Below are 24,054 nucleotides of genomic sequence, written 5' to 3'. Positions count from 1 at the left end.
TGGCAACAGTTATTACTTGGTGTTTATCTAATGGTAATTTTCTGTTTTCTTCATTTCTTTTACATTTATTAATTGAAATTCTTTTGTAGGAAAGAGCTGTACCGTCTCCTTTATTTACTTATTCAGTTTATGCCTGTGGACTCATAATAAAGTGTGTGTGTAAATACATACTTACATATGTATATATATATACACACACACACATAGATATACACACATATACATATATATAACATATATACGTTATATATATGTGTGTATATATATGTGTATATATCTATGTGTGTGTGTGTGTGTGTGTGTGTGTGTGTGTGTATATATATATATATATATAGGGTTGGCCAAAAAGTTTCTTTGGTTTTTAAGCAAAAATAAAAGACACATTTTTCATTTTCACCAAGAACTTTATTGAACAATTTATTCACCCTTTTGTTCCACTACCTTCTGCCATTTTTCAGGCAACTTCATAATTCCACGTTCCCAAAACTTTTTATCTTTTCGAACAAAGAACTGTACCAGTTGCCTTTTACATTCTTCCAGAGATTGGAAATTATTTTCCATTAAGAGAATCTTGTAGGGCTTCCCTGGTGGCGCAGTGGTTGAGAGTCTGCCTGCCAGTGCAGGGGACACGGGTTCGAGCCCTGGTCTGGGAAGATCCCACATGCCGCGGAGCAGCTGGGCCCGTGAGCCACAATTACTGAGCCTGCGCGTCTGGAGCCTGTGCTCCGCAACAAGAGAGGCCGCGATAATGAGAGGCCCGCGCACCGCGATGAAGAGTGGCCCCCACTTGCCGCAACTAGAGAAGGCCCTCGCACAGAAACGAAGACCCAACACAGCCATAAATAAGTAAGTAAATTAAAAAAAAAAAAAAGAGAATTTTGTAAGGGCCGAAATAAATGTAAATACAAAGGTGCAATGTCTGGTGAATACGGCGGATGAATCAGAACTTCCCAGCCAAACTGTAACAGCTTTTGCCTGGTCATCAGAGGAACATGCGATCTTGCGTTATCCTGATGGAAGATCATGCGTTTTCTGTTGAGTAATTCCGGATGCTTGTCGTCGAGTGCTGCTTTCAGTTGGTCTAACTGGGAGCAGTACTTGTTAGAATTAATCGTTTGGTTTTCTGGAAGGAGCCCATAATAGAGGACTCCCTTCCAATCCCGCCATATACACAACATCACCTTCTTTGGACGAAGACCTGCCTTTGGTGTGGTTGGTGGTGGTTCATTTTGCTTGCCCCACGATCTCTTCCGTTCCACATTGGTGTACAGTATCCACTTTTCATAGCCCGTCACAATTTGTTTTAAAAATGGAACATTTTCGTTACATTTCAGAAGAGAGTCATATGCAGAAATATGCTCAAGGTTTCTTCCGTTTAACTTCTGTGGATCCCAAACATCAAAGCAATTAACATAACCAAGCTGGTGCCGGTGATTTTCCACTCTTGATTTGGATACTTTGAGTACGTCGGCTGTCTCCCGCTTGGTATAATGTTGATTGTTCTCAATTAATGTCTCGATTTGATCGCTGTCAACTTCAACTGGTCTGCCCGACCATGGAGCGTCGTCCAGCAAGAAATCTCCAGCACGAAACTTCACAAACCACTTTTGACACATTCAGTCAATCGCAGCACCTTCTCCATACATTGCACAAATCTTTTTTTTTGCGTTTCATTTGCGTTTTTAACCTTTCTTGAAATAATAAAGCATAATATGCCAAAAATGTTGCTTTTTTCTTCCATCTTCAATATTAAAATGGCTACACAAAAATTCACCAATTTTGATAAGTTTTTTTTTAAATGCACACTGATATAACAACTGTCACAACAGAATCTAACGAAATTGTTTCAAATGAATTTAAAGACAACTAAGCGCTACTAGAGGAAGCGTATGGAAAAAACGAACGAACTTTTTGGCCAACCCAAAATATATATATACACACACATATCATGTGGGCAGGTAATATTTGTAAACTTTGGGAAAGGGATATTGGTATACTTAACTTGTAAACTATAGCTGCTTTTGTGTTAGGTAGGTACACGTATACTTGGGTATAGTATGAATGACAGTGCTGTAACAGTATTACATATATTGTTGCACAAAGATTGCATTTTATTTTAGGATTTCCTTTGGAGATAGTTTTTTAAATGGTGAGATTTCAAACCCCAGGATCAGTAGTTACTGGCGTATCACCTGGAATAATTTTCTCCTAAAAAGAAATCACTGTCTTTTTATAGTTCTTAACACTTAAATTAACTTCCTTTATTATTGTTTTTCTCCTTTATTTTGCATTTAAGAGGCACTTAATATGAATTATAGCCATTTATTAGCACTAAGCTAACAAGCATTGATAAGCAGTTCTCTAGGATTAAATTAAAGCTTGTAAACTATTAAGTATAATTTTTGGACAGATCAGATATCCTATTGCTTTTTTGTTTGGTGTTCTTTTTATATTTTTTCTAAGCATGTAAAATAACAACATATAACTATAAATTAAGATCTCTTATTTTTTTCTCTATTCTTTCTTTTGTTTCTTAAACTTCCTTTTTGTTTTCCAGTCTGTTCTTTGTATTCTTTTTTTTTTTTTTTGTTCTTTGTATTCTTGTCAGAGAATTAATAGACGTTATATACTGTCTCTGAGTGAACATTTAATTGTATTCTTAATGTAATTACATTATGATTTCAACCTAAATCACCTGACTTAGCACTATTTAACTCATGTGCAGAAGAAAAATATCCCCTCACTCTTAACCAGTCAGGGTATCTTCTTCTGGTACCTTAACATATAACTTGCTAGACTTCTATGCATATATACCCTTTTTTTTTTTTAATGCGTTTATACTATGTTTACTGTTCTGTAACTTGCTTCTTGACTTTGTTATGTTATTATCCAGTTTCTATACTCTCATTAAAAGACATTGGAATGTCAGAGGAAAACCAGAATGAAAAACACAATTAAAGGAAGTTTAAGAATCAAATAGATGAATTTATATATAGTGGACTTTACAAGTTAATATAGCCAAGTCTCTGTGGTCATTTTTTTCGTGAATGCATAGTGACCCACTATATTTCTGTAGCATAATTTAGGTTCTTAATGTTTTGATATTATATATATTATTAATAATTTAGCTTATATTATGTTTTATCTGTTATTTCATTAGATCAAATCCCTAGAAATAAAATTATAAGGACGAAGTTTATGCACATTTTAAAGACTTTTGCTATATTACTGCCAAAATGCTTTCTGTAAAGGGTGTCAGCTCCCAGCAAGCAGGATCTGAGTGTGCCTGTTTTCTCGTATGCTCCTCAGCAACATTAGATATAACCATCCTTCAGGCTTTGCCAGGCTGATAGGGAAGTAGTATTTGGTTTTTTTTTTTTTAATTTCCTCATTACTGACTGATGAAGCATTTTATGTGTTCAGTGGCCATTTGGATTTCTTCTTTTATTCATGTCTGCCTGTTGTCTCCTTTGCCTGTTTATCACATTTAGCATAGACAAAAGTGATTTTTAAGGAGGTTGTAATGAGAATGTGATATATGACTGCCATTTTATTGTATACTGAAAACCAGTCATAGTAACAGCTACATGATGGAGAAAACCAGCTGTTTTTCTAATTAGTCTTTCTCTTTTGACAGACGATAAAAATAACTTAAAAGCAAATAAATAACCATAATAAAGATAGTTGTTTGTGTTCTAACTATGCTTGAGGTATATAGTTTCCAGCAGATTAGTAATATCACAACTAAATTTTCAAACAAAAAAGTTAAGGGCTGTCCTTGCCCCACCCCACCTCCGACTTCTAGTATGAAAATTTTCAAAGATACCAAAAAGTTGAAAGACTTTCACAGTGAATACACATATATCTACTACATAGATTCTACAGTTAACACTTTTCTATACTTAACTTTATCACATATCCGTGTATCTAATCATCCATTTATGTATAAACTCATCTTACTTTTTTTCCAATGCATTTTCGAGTAAGTTACAGACACCAGTACAGTTTACTCCTAAACACTTCAGCAGGCATATCATTATCTAGAGTTCAATATTTGTTTTAGTTTTCTTTTTCTCTTTTGAAATAAAATTTACATACAATGAAATGCACAAGTCATAAGTGTACAGTAAAATACATTTTGACAAGTACACATACCTTACTAACCCAAAGCCCTGGGAAGACATAGTACAAATGATATCATCACCGCAGAAAGTTCCCTCATGTTCCTTTCAGGGTACTCCTCATCCCTGCCCCCTCAAAGGTAACTATTTTCATATAAGTGGAATAATACAATGTGTACTCTTTGTTGTAAGTCTTCTTTTCACTCTGGACAGTTTTTTTGAGATTCACCCATGTTGTTGCATGCATTAGTAATTTGTTACTTTAGTGTTCCATTGTATGGCTGTACCAGTTTGTTTATCATTCTCCTGATGATGGACACCTGAGTTGTTTCCAGGGTTTTTTTTGTTTGTTTGTTTGTTTTAAGATTATAAGTAAAGCTACTATAAATGTTCTTTTTATGGAGGACATTTTTTTTTAAGTTTAGGTTTTAAAATTTATTCTAAAGATCCAACCTATTAATCATTTTTACTTGTCTCATAGTATCTTCCATATTCTTACCTTTTCTGCGTATCTGGAAATAGTATGATATATTAAAAAGACATTGAGCTAGAAAATCCAGCAGGAAATATCCCAACCTCTTTTTTTTTTCATTGAAGTATATAGTTGATTTACAACTGTTGTGTTAGTGTCTGGTATACAGCAAAGTGATTCAGTTATAAATATATATTCTTTTTCATATCTTTTTCCATTATAGGTTATTATAAGATACTGAATATAGTTCTCTGTGCCCTGCAGTAGGGCCTTGTCTTGTTGTTTATCTATTTTATATATAGTAGTTTGTATCTGCTAATCCCAAACTCCTAATTTATCCCTTCCCCACTTTCCTCTTTGGTAACCATAAGTTTATTTTCTATGTCTGTGAGTCTGTTTCTGTTTTTTGTTTTGTTTTTTTAATAAGTGCATTTGTATCATATTTTAGATTCCACATATATAAGTGATATCATATGATATTTGTCTTTTCTTTGTCTTACTTAGTATGATAATCTCTAGGTCCATCCATGTTACTGCAAATGGGGTTATTTCATTCTTTTTTATGGGGAAGTAGTATTCCATTGTGTGTGTGTGTGTGTGTGTGTGTGTATACACACATATCAATCTTCTTTATACATTCATCTGTTGATGGACATTTAGGTTGCTTCCATGTCTTGGCTATTGTAAATAGTGGTGCTGTGAACATTGGGGTGCATGTATCTTTTTGAATGAGAGTTTCCTCTGGATATATGCCCAGGAATGGGATTGCTGGGTCATATGGTAATTCTATTTTTAGTTTTTTAAGGAACCTCCATACTGTTCTCCATAGTGGCTGCACCAATTTATATTCCCACCAACAGTGAAGGAGGGTTCCCTTTTCTCCACACCCTCTCCAGCATTTATTGTTTGCGGACTTTTTAATGATGGCCATTCTGACTGGTGCACAGTGATTCCTCATTGTAGTTTTGATTTGCATTTCTCTGATAATTCATGATGTTGAGCATCTTTTCATGTGCCTATTGGCCATCTGTATATCTTCTTTGGAGAAATGTCTATGTCTTCTGCCTGTTTTTTGATTGGATTGTTTGGTTTTTTTCGTTATTGAGTCATATGCGCTGTTTGTATATTTTGGAAATTAAGCCCTTGTCAGTCGCGTCATTTGAAAATATTTTCTCCCAGTCCATAGGTTGTCTTTTTGTTTTGTTGATGGTTTCCTTTGCTGTGCAAAAGCTTATAAGTTTGATTAGGTCCCATTTGTTTCTTTTTGCTTTTACTTCTATTGCCTTGGGAGACTGACCTAAGAAAACATTGGTACTATTTATGTCAGAGAATGCTTTGCCTGTGTTCTCTGCCAGGAGCTTCATGGTGTCCCGTGTTAATCTTGGTGTTTGTTTTGTGTGGTCTTGGGTAAACACTCAGTATTCACCTTCTCATCCCCAGAAGGGGGCATTCAGTGAAAGCAAGAGTGTCACATAGGTTTCATCTCAAGTACCTCCCTGGAGTACTTTGCTGAGGGTTTGGCACAGTTTAGCAAAAATGACTTCCATGATCAGTTAGCTGCTGAAACTTCCATGAGCCTCTTGTTAGGCATTTGCCATTCCTGGACCAGTCAAGTTTTAAATCTTTTGCCATATTATGTTTCTGGCTATAATTTGAAGCTAGTTAATTTTCACATGAATTGTCATAATCTTCTCAAATGTTTTTCTCTTTCCATGGAAGATAGAATCCCAAAGGAATTTCTTAATCCTGACATTGGCATTAACTTATTTATGCTTATTGTCTCTTTGTAGATCTACTCTAGTTTCCCATACACTGTCAGTCATTTGCCATACTTCCACATCATGTTGGTTTCAGAAGTTTCATCTTAAAACGTCTAATTAATGTCATTCTTTGCATTTTCTTTTTTTTTTTTTTTGGGTAAGGACCTCAGTAGAAATTCATTACTTCACATTCACCAGAGACTTCACATAGGAGAGAGGCCTTTTAAGTGTGATCAGTGTGGTAAGAGTTTTAGTCGGAGTTCAGTACTTATGTTCATCAGAGAGTCCACACAGGAGAAAAACCATATAAGTGTGATGAGTGTGGTAAGGGCTTCAGTCAGAGTTCAAATCTTCGAATTCATCAGTTAGTCCACGTGGGAGAAAAGTCCTATAAATGTGATGACTGTGGTAAGGGCTTTACCCAGCACTCAAATCTTCAAATCCATTAGAGGGTGCATACAGGAGAGAAGCCTTAACAAATGTTACGACTGTGGGAAGGACTTTAGTCACAGCTCAGATCTTCACATTCGTCAGAGGGTCCATACGGGGGAGAAGCCCTATACTTGTCATGAATGTGGGAAGGGCTTCAGCAAGAGTTCCAAACTTCACACTCACCGAAGAGTACATACTACAGAGAAACCCTATAAATGTGAACAGTGTGGGAAGGGCTTCAGTCAGCGTTCCCATCTTCTCATTCATCAGAGAGTCCATACAGGAGAAAAATCTTTTGTTTCTCTTTGGTTATCCTCTCCTCTCTACAGATTGACCTCCTGTTTACTCACTCTGTGCATGCTTATAATATTCTTTGCATTTTCTGTCTCTTTCCTTTAGTTCCTTATAGATAATCTTGATTTAGGGGGTCAAGATTTTAAAATCGTTTTTCTCTATTATCTTTTTTTTTTTTTTCCTTTTTTGGTGCCAAAATTTATTTTCTTAAAAATCTAAAAACCTCTTAAAATCATTTTGTAATAACACAGTGATACAGAAGAGTTTCCATATTACAGATGTAAATTCAATGAAGAAGGGTATACTAGTATATATAAACTGTTGTAAAATATGCTTTGGGGGAACATATGAACATTAGGTGTTCAGTGTGAACATTTTATATTTTCAGGTGAGGTGCAGGTGCAGAAATCTGAGATTACTGATTGCTAGAACGTTATTTAATTGAGCCCACGAAATGATTACAGGGTTGGGATTTTTAGGCCATAAATGAGGATTAAGTACAACGTTGAAGGCAGTATTTAAAATGCCATCTTAGGGGGTATAAACCTTTAAGTTGGGAAAGCAATTTCCTTTTTACCTGATTTCTCAAAATTAATTTCTCCAAAATTAATTTTCTCAAAGTAATTAGTGAGCCAATTCATAGTATTAGCTTATTTAACATTAGCTCTTTGGGTGCTTTGTATATTGGTTCTGTGGTTTTTTTGGTCTTTTGTTTGTTTGTTTTTTGTTATCTATTTTGTGTATAGTAGGGTATACTTATCAGTCTCAGTCTCCCAATTTAACCTTCCCCCTGCCCCCCTAGTAACCATAAGATTGTTTTCTATATCTGTGACTCTATTTCTGTTTTGTAAATAAGTTCATCTGTATCATCTTTTTAGATTCCACATACAAGCGTTATCATATGATATTTGTCTTTCTATGTCTGACTTACTTCACTCAATATGACAATCTCTAGGTCCATCCATGTTGCTGCAAATAACATTATTTCATTCTTTTTTATGGCTGAGTAATATTCCATTGTATATATGTACCACATCTCCTTTATCCGTTCATCTGTTGATAGACACTTAGGTTGCTTCCATGTCTTGGCTGTTGTAAATAGTGCTGCTGTCAACATTGGAGTGCCTGTCTCTATACATAGAAAATCCTGAAGATGCTACAAAAAACTACTAGAGCTCATTAATGAATTTGGTTAAGTTGCAGGATACAAAATTAATACACAGAAGTCTGTTGCATTTCTATACACTAACAATGAAAGAACAGAAAGAGAAAGTAAAGAAACAATCTCATTTACCATTGCATCAAAAAGAATAAAATACCTAGGAATAAACCTACCTAAGGAGACAAAAGGCCTGTACTCCAAAAACTATAAGACGCTGATGAAAGAAATCGAAGATGACACAAACAGATGGAAAGATATACCATGTTCTTGGAACATGGTATTTACAATAGCCAGGACAGGGAAGCAACCTAAATGTCCATTGAGAGAGGACTAGATAAAGAAGATGTGGTACATATAAACAACGATATGTCTCTATATCGCTTTCCTGCCAGACCCTACTCAGAGACTGACACTTTAAAAACTCTTATCATTTCAGTCCTGATCATACACTCACACTCTTCTCTCCACTGCAGCTATCTCATCATGTCTATGTCACATTTTCTCTACCTCTGAACACAATTAACAAGGGGAGAAACAAGGGGTCCAAGCCTTGAGAGAAACTGAAAATGTTTATTGATAATAGAGAAAAACGTTGTTTATATTCATTAATCCAGTAAACATTTTTTGAGCCCCTGCCTTGTGCAGTTTCTAAACTCTGAGAAAACAGGTGACTAAAACATGATTTCTGCTTTTCCAGAGCTGACAGTATAATGGGAGGAAACAGATCAGTGCAAATAAGTAGCTTAAAATAAAATGAGTACTAGTAGAAGTATGGAAATAGAAGTATGGATAAAGTGCTGTGGAAGCTCTGAGTATTTGCTTCATCATGCTTAGTGTGGGATAGAGGTAGCTTCTTAACAAAGAATAGTTTGAATTTACTAGATAAATAGGGAGGGCTTTGCTTGTGAAGAGAACAGCATATATATAAGAGGGTGAAAGAGAAAACATGCTGGAGAAATGCACTTATCTGAGGTATAGTTTTTTTGGAATTAAGACTGGAACATCAGTACAGCCTTCTGCTTGGCAAGATACGGGGTTTAGACTTTTTTCCTTAGCCAATGGAATCATTGAAAGATTTTAAGCATTAGAATGGTAGAATCATATTTGAAAGATGACCTTGGCAGTAGGGGAGAAGGATTTGAAGCAAACAAAATTGGAGTGAGGGAGATCAATTTAGGTAGGAGTTAAGCATCTGAAATACAGTGGCAGTGGAGTTGGAGAGGAAGGAATGAGTTCAAGAGCTATTAGTAGAATTCACTTGACTGTGAGAAAGGAGACACAAGGACAAGTCAACGCTTACTCAGATTTCTAGCTTTGGTGTCCAGGAAAATAAAGGTGTTCAGACTGGACAATGGATGAGAAGGTGGAGTCACTTAGTGGGACTCTGTGACTGCACTAAACCAGAATAATTGCATGGGTTTCTTAAGACAGTATTGTATACCAAGCTCAGAGAGATAATGCTAATTTTTATGTGTAGATAATCTCCTTATTTTAAAAAAAATCAAAAGCTAAGAGGATGTAAAAGATAGGAAAACGGAAGTATTTAACAAACTTGGAATTATGCAGGTACAGCATTTTAGTTTGTAGATTCATTAACTTTTGTTTTAGAAGCATGTGTTCAGTTTTCTTTGCTGAAGAAGTCAGATTGTAATAAATTTTAAATTGTTCTGTTTGGAGTTCGTTAAATCATTTAAAAATTCGAATTATGAATTAATTAGAAATGAAAATGATTGAATTTACATTGAAAAATAATGAAGAAAATTCTCTTTTGTGTGTCTTGAATTTAAAAAACCATTAAATTGAGAATTAGTTTAGTTTCCTTTATCTAAGCAGTTGTACCCAATGTTTGAATTCAAATTTTTCTCATTACCAATCTAAGAAGAGTAACCAACTTAGGGGGAAAAAAAAATGTGTGTGTGTGTGTGTGTGTGTGTGTGTGAGAGAGAGAGAGAGAGAGAGAGAGATTCAGTGTAGGAAGTGCTCTTCTGCCTTAGTTGCACAGAATAAGCTGAAGAGAATATTGGTACACTTGATGAAAATGGTCCACAGTTTAGGAGGTGGGAGAGAGATCCTGGTAAAGAATAGACAAGAGCAACCAGGAGATGGCCACTGGCTCTGACCTAAAGTTCTGTTTTTCTTTATTGTACATATTGAAACATTAGTTTATTTTAACTAAAACATAATTTGATAATATAAGTTAATATTTTTTCATAGCAAAAGATCATGAGGAATTTATAAAGTTTAATTTCAGTACTTTTTTTTCCCCTTCCTTTAGATCGTATAATGAAAAAAACAGAAGAGTCTGAATCACACCCGGAATCTGAAATTAAAAGGAAAGTTGCACAGAAACGTCACAGTAGTACAGATCAGTCTACCCCATATTCTCTGTCTTCTGCTACCAAAAAATGTTTAACTGATTTAGAGGTGGGTAGAGAAATTATTCTTTGTTGCTAATCAATTGGTATTTTTATTAATATTTTTTTTAGTATTTATTAAATTCTAGGTGAACTTTCGAATAGGACTGGAAGAGAACTAGAAAAGTTATTTAGGCAAACTTTTCTGCCTTCATTAGATCATTTTTCAATTATCAAAAATCCAGAATATATATCTTTCTGAAAAGAATTTGTGAGTACCTCCCTGCAGCATACTTCAAATGATTGCTCTCAATCAGAAGTTTTTAGAAATAAGTTTAAATTTATAGAAAAAATGATAAGTATCCACATATTCTTCCATTTAATTCCCCAGTTTTCCACATTTGCTTTATTGTTCTCCCTCACTCTGCCTTTCCTGTGTGTGTGTGTGTGTGTGTGTGTGTGTGTGTATTTTTCTGTACCATTTGGGTATAAGTAAGGCAGAATGCCCATTTACTACATAATACTTTAGTGTGTGTTTCCTTAAAAAAAAAAAAAAAAATTCTCCTATATAACCAGAGTACAACTGTCAAAGATTTTTAATTAACATGGATCCAAAATTATCATCTAATCCACAAACTTCATTCAGATTTTCCCTAACCAGTGTCCTTTACGGGAACAGGATCCAGTTCAGGATCATGTGCATTTAGTTGTCATGATCTTCAGTCTTCTTTAATCTGGAATCATTCCTTGATATTCCCTTCTCATTAATAACCTTGATATTTGTAAGGAATATAGGCCTCTTACTTTGTACCTCAAGTTGGGTTTGTCTAATGGTTCATCATAATTTATACATTTTTTAAGAATCCTCAGAAGTGATGCTATGAATCTTATTGCATCATATCAGGAAGTAAAGAATGTTGATTTTCACATTACTCACTTTTATCTTAAGATGTACTCTTCTAGATTTTTCCAGGTATTTTAGTAGGTATTTTTAATAGATATTTCTATACTCATTTATTTATTTTACTTATTTATTTTTGGCTGCATTGGGACTTTGTTGCCGTGTGTGGGCTTTCTCTAGTTGTGGCAAGTGGGCTTCTCATTGCCGTGGCTTCTCGTGTTGCGGAGCACGGGCTCTAGGCACGCGAGCTTCAGTAGTTGCAGCACGTGGGCTTCAGTAGTTGCAGCACGTGGGCTTCAGTAGTTGTGGCTCGCCAGCTCTAGATCATGGGCTCAGTAGTTGTGGCGCACGGGCTTAGTTGCTCCGCGGCATGTGGAATCTTCTCAGACCAGAGCTTGAACCTGGGTCCCCTGCACTGCAGGCGGATTCTTAACCACTGCGCCACCGGGGAAGTCCCTATACTCATTTATTAATAAGAGTTTTTTCTTATCCCACGTTTACTTATATATTTTTCTATTTTTATCAGCATAGACACATAGATTCTTATTTTACTCAAAACGGTTATACTCCATAACTATCATTTTTCATTTTGATGCTCAAATTGTCCCAGACTTGGCCATGGAAACTTCTTCAAGCTGCCTACTGTTTCTTTTTGACATATTCCCATCATTATTTGAGTACTTACTTTATGGTATAACCAGATGGTCTAGACTTCTTTGTATTTTCTCTGCATCAGCTCTAGAGTCATGCATTTCTCCCAAGGAGCCATTGTTTCTATAAGTGGAGGGAAGGTATTTGGGCAGTAGTTGTGCTCGTTGCTACTAGGTGTCACATTTATAGGCCCTCTCAGTGACTGAACTAGGAAATATTTTGTGTGCGTTTGTGTTAATATTCAGTACTTATTAAAATCTGTGAGTTTACATTGACAATTCCATTTCTAGTCCAACACCACAGTGTTTACTTTAGCCTTCTTGTATGTTGCATGTTTGTAACTCCCTTCTCTGACAGTGAGAAACCTGTCTCCCATCATCTCCAGTGTATTTACTTATTTGCTCCATTGCCTTTTACGTGCCCAGTCCTCTGGCATGCCAGCCTAAGGTCGGCTGGGGACATACTGGCCTCCCCCGCAGTGCTCGGCCCGCCGCTTGACCCAGGGAAAGGAGGACAGAGGCAGAAAGCCGCTTCCCAGACACGTCATCCTCCCTCCGTTAGGCGAGCAAGCTGGAAACCTCAGAATTATTCTTTAACGTCTAATATGTATTTTCTTTCTTTTTATCTTTACTCCCATGCCACTTATTCTTTTCTTAGTGGAGGTAAAGAATAGATTGTAGCCATCCTCTATGTAACTTTAAATTCTTGAATAAGATTAGTGGTTTTTCTTTCCATGTGTAGTCTGTGAAATTTCACACTATGTACTGCTTGTAAGAAAACAAGGCCTTTGGTATTTAATGAGATTATAAGAAGTTCAGACTATTTACACAGTGTGACATTACCTCAGTGGTGTCTCATCAAAGGCAGGCTCTTTCTTATTAAGTATAGTTGGTTGGTATTAATGTGTAGAGACTGGCAGATACTATGTGATATGTAATTTGGATTTATTTTATTTTGTAAGTCTTCCACTGACCAAAAGGGGGGAAATGACACTTTAATTAATCTTTGTTTCCCAAAAGAAATTATACTTAACATACAATTGTTAGGAAAATTTACTACTTTACTAAAAGTAATTGAGCATTGTTGAGATTCTAGTTTTTAGGTCACTAGGTTGATAAAATTCTTAATCTCTAGTTTTTATCATGAAAAATTTAATATCATGTTTGGTTCAGCTGATCTGCATTTTATTCCTAATTGTTGCAAACGGTTCTAAGATATGTGTTTCTTAGCTGATGGAAGGCATATGATAATAGCTCATGATATATTTCCTTCTATATTTTAATATTAAACATTTTAATAGCAGAGAAGTGCTTTTTCTGTTTCTGTATCAATTTTATAATTGATATAAAATCTATCAATTTTATAAAAGAAAATATGTGAAAGTATTGCTTTTCCATGGGGTTCTTTTTACTGAAAAATGTCCTTTATTATAGACAGTAAAGTATTGGAGACAGTCGGAACCCAGCTTGATCATATCCTCGATTCTTAAAAGGCAGAGTTAGCTCATATATAGCTGATTCCCACTGTGGCAAATGGGGGTCTAGCTCCCACATAGATGAACATATTTAAACTTTTAAACTGTACCATGATATTTTTTAAACCTAGCTAGAGGTGGAAATATGTCTATGCTCATCATAAAAATAATGGGGTTTAGATATTTTTTTAGAGGATTAGAGGGTAGTATTTAGATAGGGACTGCTCTATTGTTTATGGGTTTCCCTTTCTGGTACAGTAGGACGTGGTCAGCCATTTGCATTATTTGTATATTTATTTTCCTTCTTATAGACATAAGTGCTATAGAACCTTGTTCACATAAATAGGTACATGAGTATGGAAAGAGTTTTTTACAGTAATATCACCAAATACCTTGAACTCCTTCTACGTTATATGCTTCAAAATTACATGACACTCTACTGTCAAAAAACATTTTTTAATGACATCACAATTGTAAGAGGCCTAGATTAGGCCTTCCTTAAAATATTTTTGAAGTACTATCTTAGAAGTAAATTATCTTGTAAAAGTTTTTGTTAATCAGAACTTAGAATTGATTCATTTTTCCAACATTTAAAATTATCCTTCTGCTTGGTTCGGTGATTTTTATACCCCAAGGCAGTGCACCCTTGTAATATTTCAAATGGAAGATAGGTTTAGTGTTCTTTTTTTTTTTTTTGCTTTGAAGTATGAGAAGAACAATTGTGGCAGGTGATGCTTTGACATGAGAAGCATAATCAAATCACTTTTTGGGAAGGTTACATGTGTGAATTGAGGATCTAGATGCTGATTCCTTTGAGATTATATATGTCCTGTATGCCTTAGAAAATCTTTATGTAACCCTTGAGGAATATACATAGTCCAGTTTGAAGACTGCTGGACTAGAAGGTTTGAAAATTCCTTCCAGCATATTCTGATGCTAAATCTCAGGCAGCATTCAGGGTTTTGTGGTGGCCATAGTGAGGATGATGGCAAGTGGGAGATTTAATTTTGAGATTACTGCTGTTGTTGTTCCATGATGTTGAAATAAAATGCCAAAGTCTTTCATTTCTTTCCTTATTTTTTATTTTTTGGAATTTAAGGTTTCTAAACAGTTTGGATATTGTCCAAAATGTGGAAAAGAAAAAGAAAATCAGACCAAATGCCAAAGTTGTGGTATTCCTTTTCCTAAGGATTTGCAAAGAAATAGCAGACAAGCTGTAACTTTGAATGAACCTACTGGATTATTAAGAACATCAATTCATCAGAATTCTGGAAGACGGAAGTCACAAAACACAGCATTACCAGCCAAGAAGTTTTATGGCAACAGTGTGGGGAAGGTTCCAGTTGATATTATTGTGAATTGTGATGATAGTGGACAGAATTATTTACAGACTAATGGGAAAGTCATTTTACCTAAGACAGAAGTAGCCAAAATCACAAACCCGAAAGAAAGGAAAACAAGCCTGTCAGACCTAAATGATCCAAGTAAGTATTTGACTCCCTTTAGTATTGCTGTTATCAGTCCGTTATTTTTCACATATATTTTTAATGTGAGCATGAGCATATTTCAGAAGTGTAGTTTTAAAAGGTATCTTCTTGTGTCAGTTATGTGACATGGTTTTTGGGTAGATTACTAAAACTGTCCACGGAGTTGGAAAATATAACTGACTTTGTTCTTATCCCATCCATCTTAAATAGTTTAAAAAAAAAAAACAAGGCACAGACCTTGGCCCTAGTCTTAGGTCAAGTGCCAGTTATGCCCCATTTTGTAAGTTTGACCTGGTTAATTTAATCTCTCTGATCTGTAAGTGGATATATTTCCTGCCTGATAGGGTTCTTGAGGGAGTAAATTTAAAAATAACATGAAGTGCCTAGCATAGCTCAGTAGAGCCTTTGACAAAAGAAAGGACTCTGAAAATTCGTTCCTGTACTATTTTTGTTCGTCTCCTAAATCTTTTTTTCCTATCTTTAGTCACGTGTACATACGCGTATGTATATGAAATGCAGTCCTTTTTGTAACAAATGGCACAAGATTGGAAACAATCATGAACTGGTTGAATCAACTATAGTGTACATAGCTGTACAAGGGGAAAGAAAGATCTCATTTAATATTGTGTAGAGCGATTTCCAAGATCTGTAATCAAGTGAATAAAGCAAGGTGCAGATCAGAGCTTATAGTATGCTACTCTTTATTTATGAAGGGTGGGAGAATATAGGTTTTGTTTTTTTTTTTTAATGAAAAGATATATCAAAAGCTAATTTTAAAAAGAAGTTAGTCGGAAGGGTAGGAAACAGTGTAGGAGTTAGGGATAGATGCTAGATTTCTCCAAATATACCTTGTTTTATAGATTTGACTTTGGAACCATGTAAATGTTTTACATGATTATAAAAGAAAATTAAGTCGGAGATTTAAAACAATAAAATCAAAAACAAAATGAAACAAATGAACTTAATTATGTATCTAGTTGGTGGCTTGAACACACAGAATTATTTCAAGTTAATTTACATTAAATTAATATTGTGGCTATACATCCCTAATGTTCAAACAGAACTCCAAAGAAATCCTGACTGTATTCAGTAACATTATTATTAATAATATTACTTTTGCTATTTTTAAACACATACTGATAAAACAAACAAGCAACTATGTCATTGTCTCCAGAAACCAAGATTTTCAGTGTTACAGAAAAGGGATACAAAAGCAAAATCAAAGAAGTAAAAATAACTGTAACTTTAAATTTGAATTGGAGATAATACTGGAACTTATTATATATTTTCTATTAAATAGAAAATATTTTTTAGTTTTACCCGTAAAAAATGCCTAGAAACAGTAAGCGACCCTTGTATAGAAACAAGCAACCCTAGTTCCCATATTTGTGTTTTTGAATACCATTTTCCACTAAAAATAATCAGAGCTTCTCAGAGAAATGGCTGACGCCAAGTGTGGAGCACAGGTGTATGAGATAAATCTCAATCATCGAGTCATATCAGAAAGCATAGAAACAATCACAGTCAACTGTGGTCATGTCAAAAGCACACAGGAGCCAAAATGAAAGGGCTCCCACTGACCAAGAATGAGACTGCTTGGATCACAAAAGAAATCATAACTACTATGTATTGAAATATGTCGAATTTATCAAAATTAGTTCATAATGATATCCCCCTACTCCCTCACAAAGAAAAAAGCTCCCCATTTGGTTACCTTATAAAAGGGATACAATCAAGAATTTTTTCAACCTCAGAAACATGTCAAATTCTATCTTAATTCAATTCAGTGTAAAAACCTTAACCCATACCAGTGCATTAGCTTATTTTCCAAAAGAGCTTTGTTTGAAAAGGAATTACTGTATGACAGCTGTCCAGCCAGTACTCTGTTATGATGTTATGAGGATGCTGATATTTTAATATTTTATGATACATTTTAGTGCTATACCAATGCAATATTAAATGTTAATATCATTTGAATCTTTACTAATGGTGAGATTTTTACATTTTAATGTAAGGTATAAATAAAACTCTTAACTTATTAGGCAGTTCCTGGGTATTATTCTGAGCCAAACCTTATACTGGAAACTCAATGTCCTGAGGAGATTTCCAGGATGAGGGGAACTGAAGTTAGTAAGGCTAAGTTGATAAGTAAAAAAACAAAATAAATCCATGTGGTTCTTAGGTGCCTTAAACGGTTTACTATTTAGAGCTTAATCTAGAACCATATCAACTGTGAATTAAAACCATAAAGCTTAAATTTGCTTCCCTCCCCTGCTCAAAAAAATAAAAACTGTATTTCTCATTAAAGTATATGAAAAAATATCTTCTGTTTTAAGATATTTATTACATGCTTATTGGCCCTACGTTGTGATAAAAGCTTACATACCAACCAATTTAATTTGGTTTTTACAATCCTGTGAAGTAGTTACTAATGTAACCCTATTTTTTTATAAATGAGGCAACCTAGGCTTAAGCCTAGTCTGAAGGCTTCTCAATATTATATACATACGGGCTGTTGGAGTGTAGATTTTAAAAAACAGATTTTTCTGGTTGCAAAGTCTCTTTATGTACTTTATCATTCTTAAATTTGTATTCCTATTAAAATAGCTTATTATTATGAAGCTTTTATTCTGTCTTTGGTGGTCAAATAATAAATAAAATGTACAATGTCTCAAGTAGTGATAAACTCTATGTGGAAAAGTGAAGCAGTTCCAGGAAATAGAGAGTAACAAGTGTCACAATGAAGAAGCTTGCAATTTTAGATAGGTGGTGGAATTTTAGATAGGTAGGTGAAAAAGTTACCTGGTGAAGTAACTTTTCAACATTGCCTAGAATGAAGTGAGGAGGAAGATAGGCTGATTTCTGTGGAACAAGTTTGTAATGTAAATGCAAAGACCTTATTATTAGTCAGCTTGGGTTGCCATAACAGAATACTATAGACTGAGCGGGCTTAAAAAACAGAGATTTATTGTCTCACAGTTCTGGATGCTGCAACTCCAAGATTAAGGTGCTATCAGGTGAGGCCTCTCTTCCAGGCTTGCAGATTGCCACCTTCTTGCTGTGTATTACATGGCCTTTCTTTTGTGCTTGCGCAGAGAGGGAGAGTGAGATTTCTGTCATCTCTTTTTCCTATTTCACCAGTCCTTTCAAATTAAGGCCTCACCTTTATGACCTCATTTAACCTTTATTACCTCTTTATAGGCCCTATCTCCAAATATAGTCGCCTTGGGGATTGGGGCTTCAACATACGAATTTTGAAGGGACAGAATTTAGTCCGTAGCAGACCCTGATACAGAATCTTACATATATTCATATAGAATATATTCCATGTTTTATATAGGATCAAAGCAGCTATGAAAACAGCTCTTTAACTGTTGTCATCTTGGCATACTCTCTCCCCATTTACTTTACAGTTATGGTGACATTGAACACAACCCTCTATTTTAAGTTAATAAAACAAGAGCTATGTAGTACAGTTCTATCTGTTGCAGTATTGGGGCTTTAAAATAAGTTTTTGATAGAGTAGCTATAGAAGTTTTAATGTTCCTGAAGCACAATAAAAGTTACTGTAGGTTGAACACTAGGCTTACCGTTTAATATGTATTTCTGCTTAGCTTTCCATAAACAACATTAGCAGTTCATGGACTTTTTTAAAGCTTACATATGACAGGCGCTATGCTATAAACCTTTTACATATTAAATCATTTGTTCTTAAGACAGCCCTTTGAAATAGGACTTTATTGTCCCCAGTATCACAGAGGAGAACTGAGGCAAATAGCTAGTAAGTGGCAAGACCCTAATTTTCAAGTGTGTGTAAATCGGCTTGGACCTTCTAATCTGGCCTGTTAGAGTTTGCGTTAATAAAATACCAGTTCTGAAAAAGATCAACTTTAGCATTTGCTCCTGAGACTGGATAGCAAAATAAAAAAGATGAATGGTGTGATGCTAGGGGTGATGCCTCTCTGGGACTTGTATGTGACTCAAAAAATATTAACTAAGCATTTATGTGTATGATAGGGAAAAAGAAAATTGCTCGTACAAGTTTATACACTGTTCAATACATGACTTTCTTTGCCAAGCAGTTTTAGATGCTGGGAATGTAGCAGTAAGCAAGGCAATATTTTTGCTCTTTTACAGTTTATATTAGTGGGGAGAGGCAAATGAGCAAGTAAACATCCACAACAAAAGACAACAGAAATTTAAATTAGTTGATGTGAATAAGTACCTGTGTGCTACTTTAGATTGGGTGGTCGATGAAAAAGTGATATTTAAGCTAATATTTGATGACCAAAATGCAAAAAAGTGTTAGGGGAATTACAGTCAGACAGGAACAAGCTGGTGGTGGTGTTTGAGGAACAGAAAAAATGCCAGTATACCTGGAACATAAAGAGGGAAAAATGGAGTAATATGAGAAAGTAGGGTAGGGCCAGATTACGTAAATTTATGAACCAGGGTAAGGAGTTAGGATTTGACTCAAGTGCAGCATGCTGGCTCTGTGCAATTACGATATAGAGATGAGTTTGATAAGATTCAATAATGAGTACATGGTAGAAGAGCAAATTACCTTAATATAATGTCTTGCCCACGTTCATTTACTAAACAAGATTTATTGAGCATTAGGCACTGGTCCAAGTTCTCCCAAAGACCAGTTGTGATGTTAGTGATTCCTTGTGTGAGATAAAATTATTTGGTCACGTGCAATTTTACACACATTTAAAATGCGTGCTATTTTATGAAAAATTGATATGCAGATTATCTTCATACCTAAGACTTTCTGGAACTCTGAAATAAACCTACTGATAAACATTTAATTTTTGTTGTAACTTGTGTATGTTTCTGTGTGGGTGATTGTGATGGACTATAGAATCAATTTTACATTTGTATGTTGTTTAAAAAAATGTCAGTCAGTTCTAATTGTTCTCCAAATTTAACTTTTCATCAGATAGAATGAATTATATCTTCATTTTTATTAATCTCAGATCTGGAGGAGATCGAAAGCAAATTTGGTATATTTCCCACTTTGTTCATGTATTTACATTTTTAACTGACAGGAGTGAAATAGCTGAAGTATTTAACATTTTCTTTGTAGTCATTTTGTCCAGTGATGATGATGACGATGATGACGGTGAGAGGACTAACAGAAGAGAAAGCATCTCTCCTCAACCTGCTGATTCAGCATGTTCGTCCCCAGCACCATCCACTGGAAAAGTAGAAGCAGCACTAAATGAAAACACCTGTAGAGTAGAGCATGAACTAAGACGCATTCCAGCACGTTCAGAATTAAATACAGTTACCTTGCCAAGAAAAGCAAGAATGAGAGACCAGGTACTTTTCACATTTATTGACATTTATTCAGATTAAGTCTTCTTTGGTATGTAAATATTCGGGGGGGAGGACAATTTGGCAGTATCTTGGGAGAAGAATGAATTAGTCATGAAGTAGGACTTAAAATAACACTTGGAAGATTATTTGAAAGAACATTAAAACATATACAAAAATAAATTTCAATTAAAGGCTTAAAGTGTAAAAAGTTCAACAAGAAACAACATCAACCTTATAGTATACCTATAGTATACTTGTATAATCCAGTGGGCAGGAAAAGGTCATTTTAACTTGGGTGTATTTTACCGTAACATTGTGGTTTTACTATATTTTATTTTATATTTTACTGTATAAAATTTTTTAGATATTCAGATGGCAAAGGATAACAGAAATTATGTCAATAGACAGTAGATCTAGAAAGGGATATTTGTAATAATGCAGGTAACATACACTAGTATCTATAATAGACGAAGGGACAGAATTTAGTCCTCTTTTAAAAATTAGAGGAAAAAAGAAAATAAAAGAAGATAGGAATAAATAAGAAGAGAAAATTCAGGTAATAAACTTTTATAGAGAAAGTACATATTAAAGAAAATGAAATATAACCATGTACTTAACAGACTTTCAGAATTAATGCAAAATCGATTACTATGTACTACTGGCAAGAATCCAAGGCAAAGGGTGCTTTCCTTATATGCTGATGAAAAAAAAGTAAGTTGTTATGGCCTTTTGGGAAAGCAGTGTAAAACATCTACTAAAATATTTAAAAGGTATACTGAATGACCAAGTAATTCATTCCCTAGACTCAATCTCAAAGAAATCCTCTACCTCCGGTGCTTAGACTGTATGTATAAGTATGATTATTAGCAAACATAATCATTGCCCATTAATATAGAAAAAGCTGAAGAAACTATGGTGTATCTATACCATGGATAGTTATGCAGCCACTGACAACAAAAATCAGAGCTGTATCAATGACTTCTAGGGTTTCTACATGGCCCTGCTTAGTGAGGATACCAAGATGCAGAAATATGTGCATGTTTTCTTATTCTTGTAAAAAGAACTTTAAAAAACTTGTATGTTAAAAAATTATATGTGTATGCGCCTATGTCAGGAATTCTAGAAGTTACAGATAAAAATATGGAACCGTACATATTTGATGAAGATGGGAACTGTAAGAAATGAAAAACAAAAAGTTAACTATAATAAAATACAGTTAAAATTATAGAAAAATTATAGAAAAAATATAGATTGATAGTTTTAATATAATCTTGGGGAATGCCTTTCCAAACATTTCAGTACAAGCAAAAATAATAAATGAAGAGATGAATATATTTGATTAAATGGAAAGTACAGAACAGTGAACCAAAACACCATCCACAGAATTTGATAGGTAATGCAAATGGGAAAAAATAGTGAAGTATGTGACAAAGTATGAGTTGGTCCTTTATATATTTTTAATTTCTTAAAAATCAAGAAATAGAAGCAAACCATAGAAAAATGAGTAAAGGGTATGAATAGAGTTTTTTGTTTTTTTAAGCAAAGTACTAAAAAAGAAATTAAAGTAAAATATATTTTAAGTGTTAGATGGCTGAAAATTTTAAACTATAGTAGTATTTCTTCTTGGCTAGTGTTTGGAGGAATGGAATATTGGCTGTGTAAATTGGTATAACTATGCTGGCGGGCAATTTGGTGATAATCGTATATTCCAGGATTTAGCTGCAAAACTGCTTGCCAGAAAATATTGTGTCATGGGGAAAGGTCGGAAAGAACTCAGATGTCCAGCATAGGAGGGCTCAGTTAAATAAACGTGGATTTCCATGAATTTGTGAACAGTTTTTACACTGACACACTGAATAGTACAGGTTCCTCTGTGCCAGTTTACAGGCCCCTTGGGAGGATGTGGACCACCCAAGTTCTAGACTCAGTCTCTCCACCATGGATTCAGCTGGAGCAGCTCTTAAATTATCTAACTTATTATTGAGCTAAATAACGTCTCATTTGAAGAAATAATTCTAAAGCTAAAAAAAGTTTTTAAACCACTCTAATAGGTTTCTGTTAATAACCTGGGAAAATATTCATGATAAATCTGTTAATAAGCCTGAAAAAGCAATTTACAGAAATAAATATGTGTGTGTGTATCACATTTTGTTTTAATACATATTTTTTCCTGTGACATAGATCACAGAAATATCTCTAGAGGGATAATGGGAATAGTGACTGCTTCTGTGCAGTGGACATTTTTTTTTCCTTTTGCTTTTTAATCAAGATCATGTTTTATTCTTGTGATGATAATAAGGTTTTTAACATAATAACTTTACTTTTAATTACATTTAATTTAAAGTATACTTATATAAAATACATTTTTATATTATGATTAATTTGCATTTGAGAGTGACTGTGAAATCTTAATTTAACAGATCAAGTCATTTAACACTTTTTAGTATATAAAGAAGCATCATTTTATAATGTAAATAACCATTTTCCTAAATTATATGTTTTCTAAAGAGCTGCTAATTTAATCCAAATACTACAACCACTACCACTATTACTAGCTAACTTTTATCCAGCATTTTACTGTGCATGAAGCACAGTGCTAAGCTGCTTATATGCATTAGTTCATTTGAGTAAATACTCTTACATTTTAGCTTAGGAAACCAAAACTTTAGTAGGAGTTATTAAGTTTTACAAGACCAGATCATTAAAAGGTAGTATAGCTGTGCTTTGAACCCAGGCTGTCTGATTCCCAGAGTACCATTTCTCACTGCTGTGCTGTTACTGGCGTTTCAATTAATAGCCAGATAAAGTATAGCAAGATAAAATAGGAAGGGTTTACTGTTATTGTTGTAAAATCAATAAATATTTACTTCATCTAACACTGTTGAAATAAAATCAATCTTATGTCTTGATAATTATATTTCTTTTTTAAAAAATATTTATTTATTTTTGGCTGTGTTGGGTCTTTGTTGCTGTGCGTGGGCTTTCTCTAGTTGTGGCGAGCAGGGGCTACCCTTCGTTAACAGTGTGTGGGCATCTCATTGCGGTGGCTTCTCTTGTTGTGGAGCACGGGCTCTAGGCGCACGGGCTTCAGTAGTTGCAGCACACGGGCTCAGTAGTTGCGCCTCGTGGGCTCAAAAGCGCAGGCTCAGTAGTTGTGACGCATGGGCTTAGTTGCTCTGCGGCATGTGGGATATTCCCGGACCAGGGTTTGAACCCATGTCCCCTGCGTTGGCAGGAGGATTCTTAACCACTTTGCCACCAGGGAAGTCCCAATAATTATATTTCTTATGTTGGGTCTTCTTTGAATATGTCTACTTAGTTTGCAGCCTTGTTTTAGTAACTTATTAAGTGAAATTTTTTTTTCCTTTTTCAGTTTGGTAATTCTATTATCAACGTACCTCTAAAACGTCGCAAAATGATTTCTCAAGAAACTTTAGTTGATCCTGTATCTTTAAGCTACCAAAGTTCCTTTGGTAGCGTAATTTTAAACTGTCGAAGTATACGAGTAGGAACACTCTGCCGACTATTAATAGAGCCTGTAATTGTAAGTACCTTCTAAGCTCTTTACTGTACCAATTATAAGATTCAAAATTTCATGGCTAAGGCTAATATGTAATATTTTAA

The 24,054-nt window shown here is 34.6% G+C and overlaps 1 protein-coding gene across 11 annotated transcripts in view; it reads left to right on the top strand.

Moving 5' to 3' along the window:
* The window catches only part of SENP6 (SUMO specific peptidase 6), a 106,680-nt gene that overhangs the window by 54,416 nt on the left and 28,210 nt on the right, over nt 1-24,054 (top strand). For all 11 annotated transcript variants that reach the window (XM_057527556.1, XM_057527555.1, XM_057527553.1 and 8 more), the window contains 4 exons: nt 10,517-10,665; nt 14,721-15,105; nt 20,198-20,433; nt 23,804-23,974. In XM_057527556.1, coding sequence (XP_057383539.1) covers nt 10,517-10,665; nt 14,721-15,105; nt 20,198-20,433; nt 23,804-23,974 — 941 coding nt within the window. The remainder of the gene's footprint in view (nt 1-10,516; nt 10,666-14,720; nt 15,106-20,197; nt 20,434-23,803; nt 23,975-24,054) is intronic.

This window comes from Balaenoptera acutorostrata, chromosome 14 (genome assembly GCF_949987535.1).
Source record: "Balaenoptera acutorostrata chromosome 14, mBalAcu1.1, whole genome shotgun sequence".
In the NCBI taxonomy this organism is placed as follows: domain Eukaryota; kingdom Metazoa; phylum Chordata; class Mammalia; order Artiodactyla; family Balaenopteridae; genus Balaenoptera; species Balaenoptera acutorostrata.
This window is presented reverse-complemented; position numbering and strand designations above follow the sequence as displayed.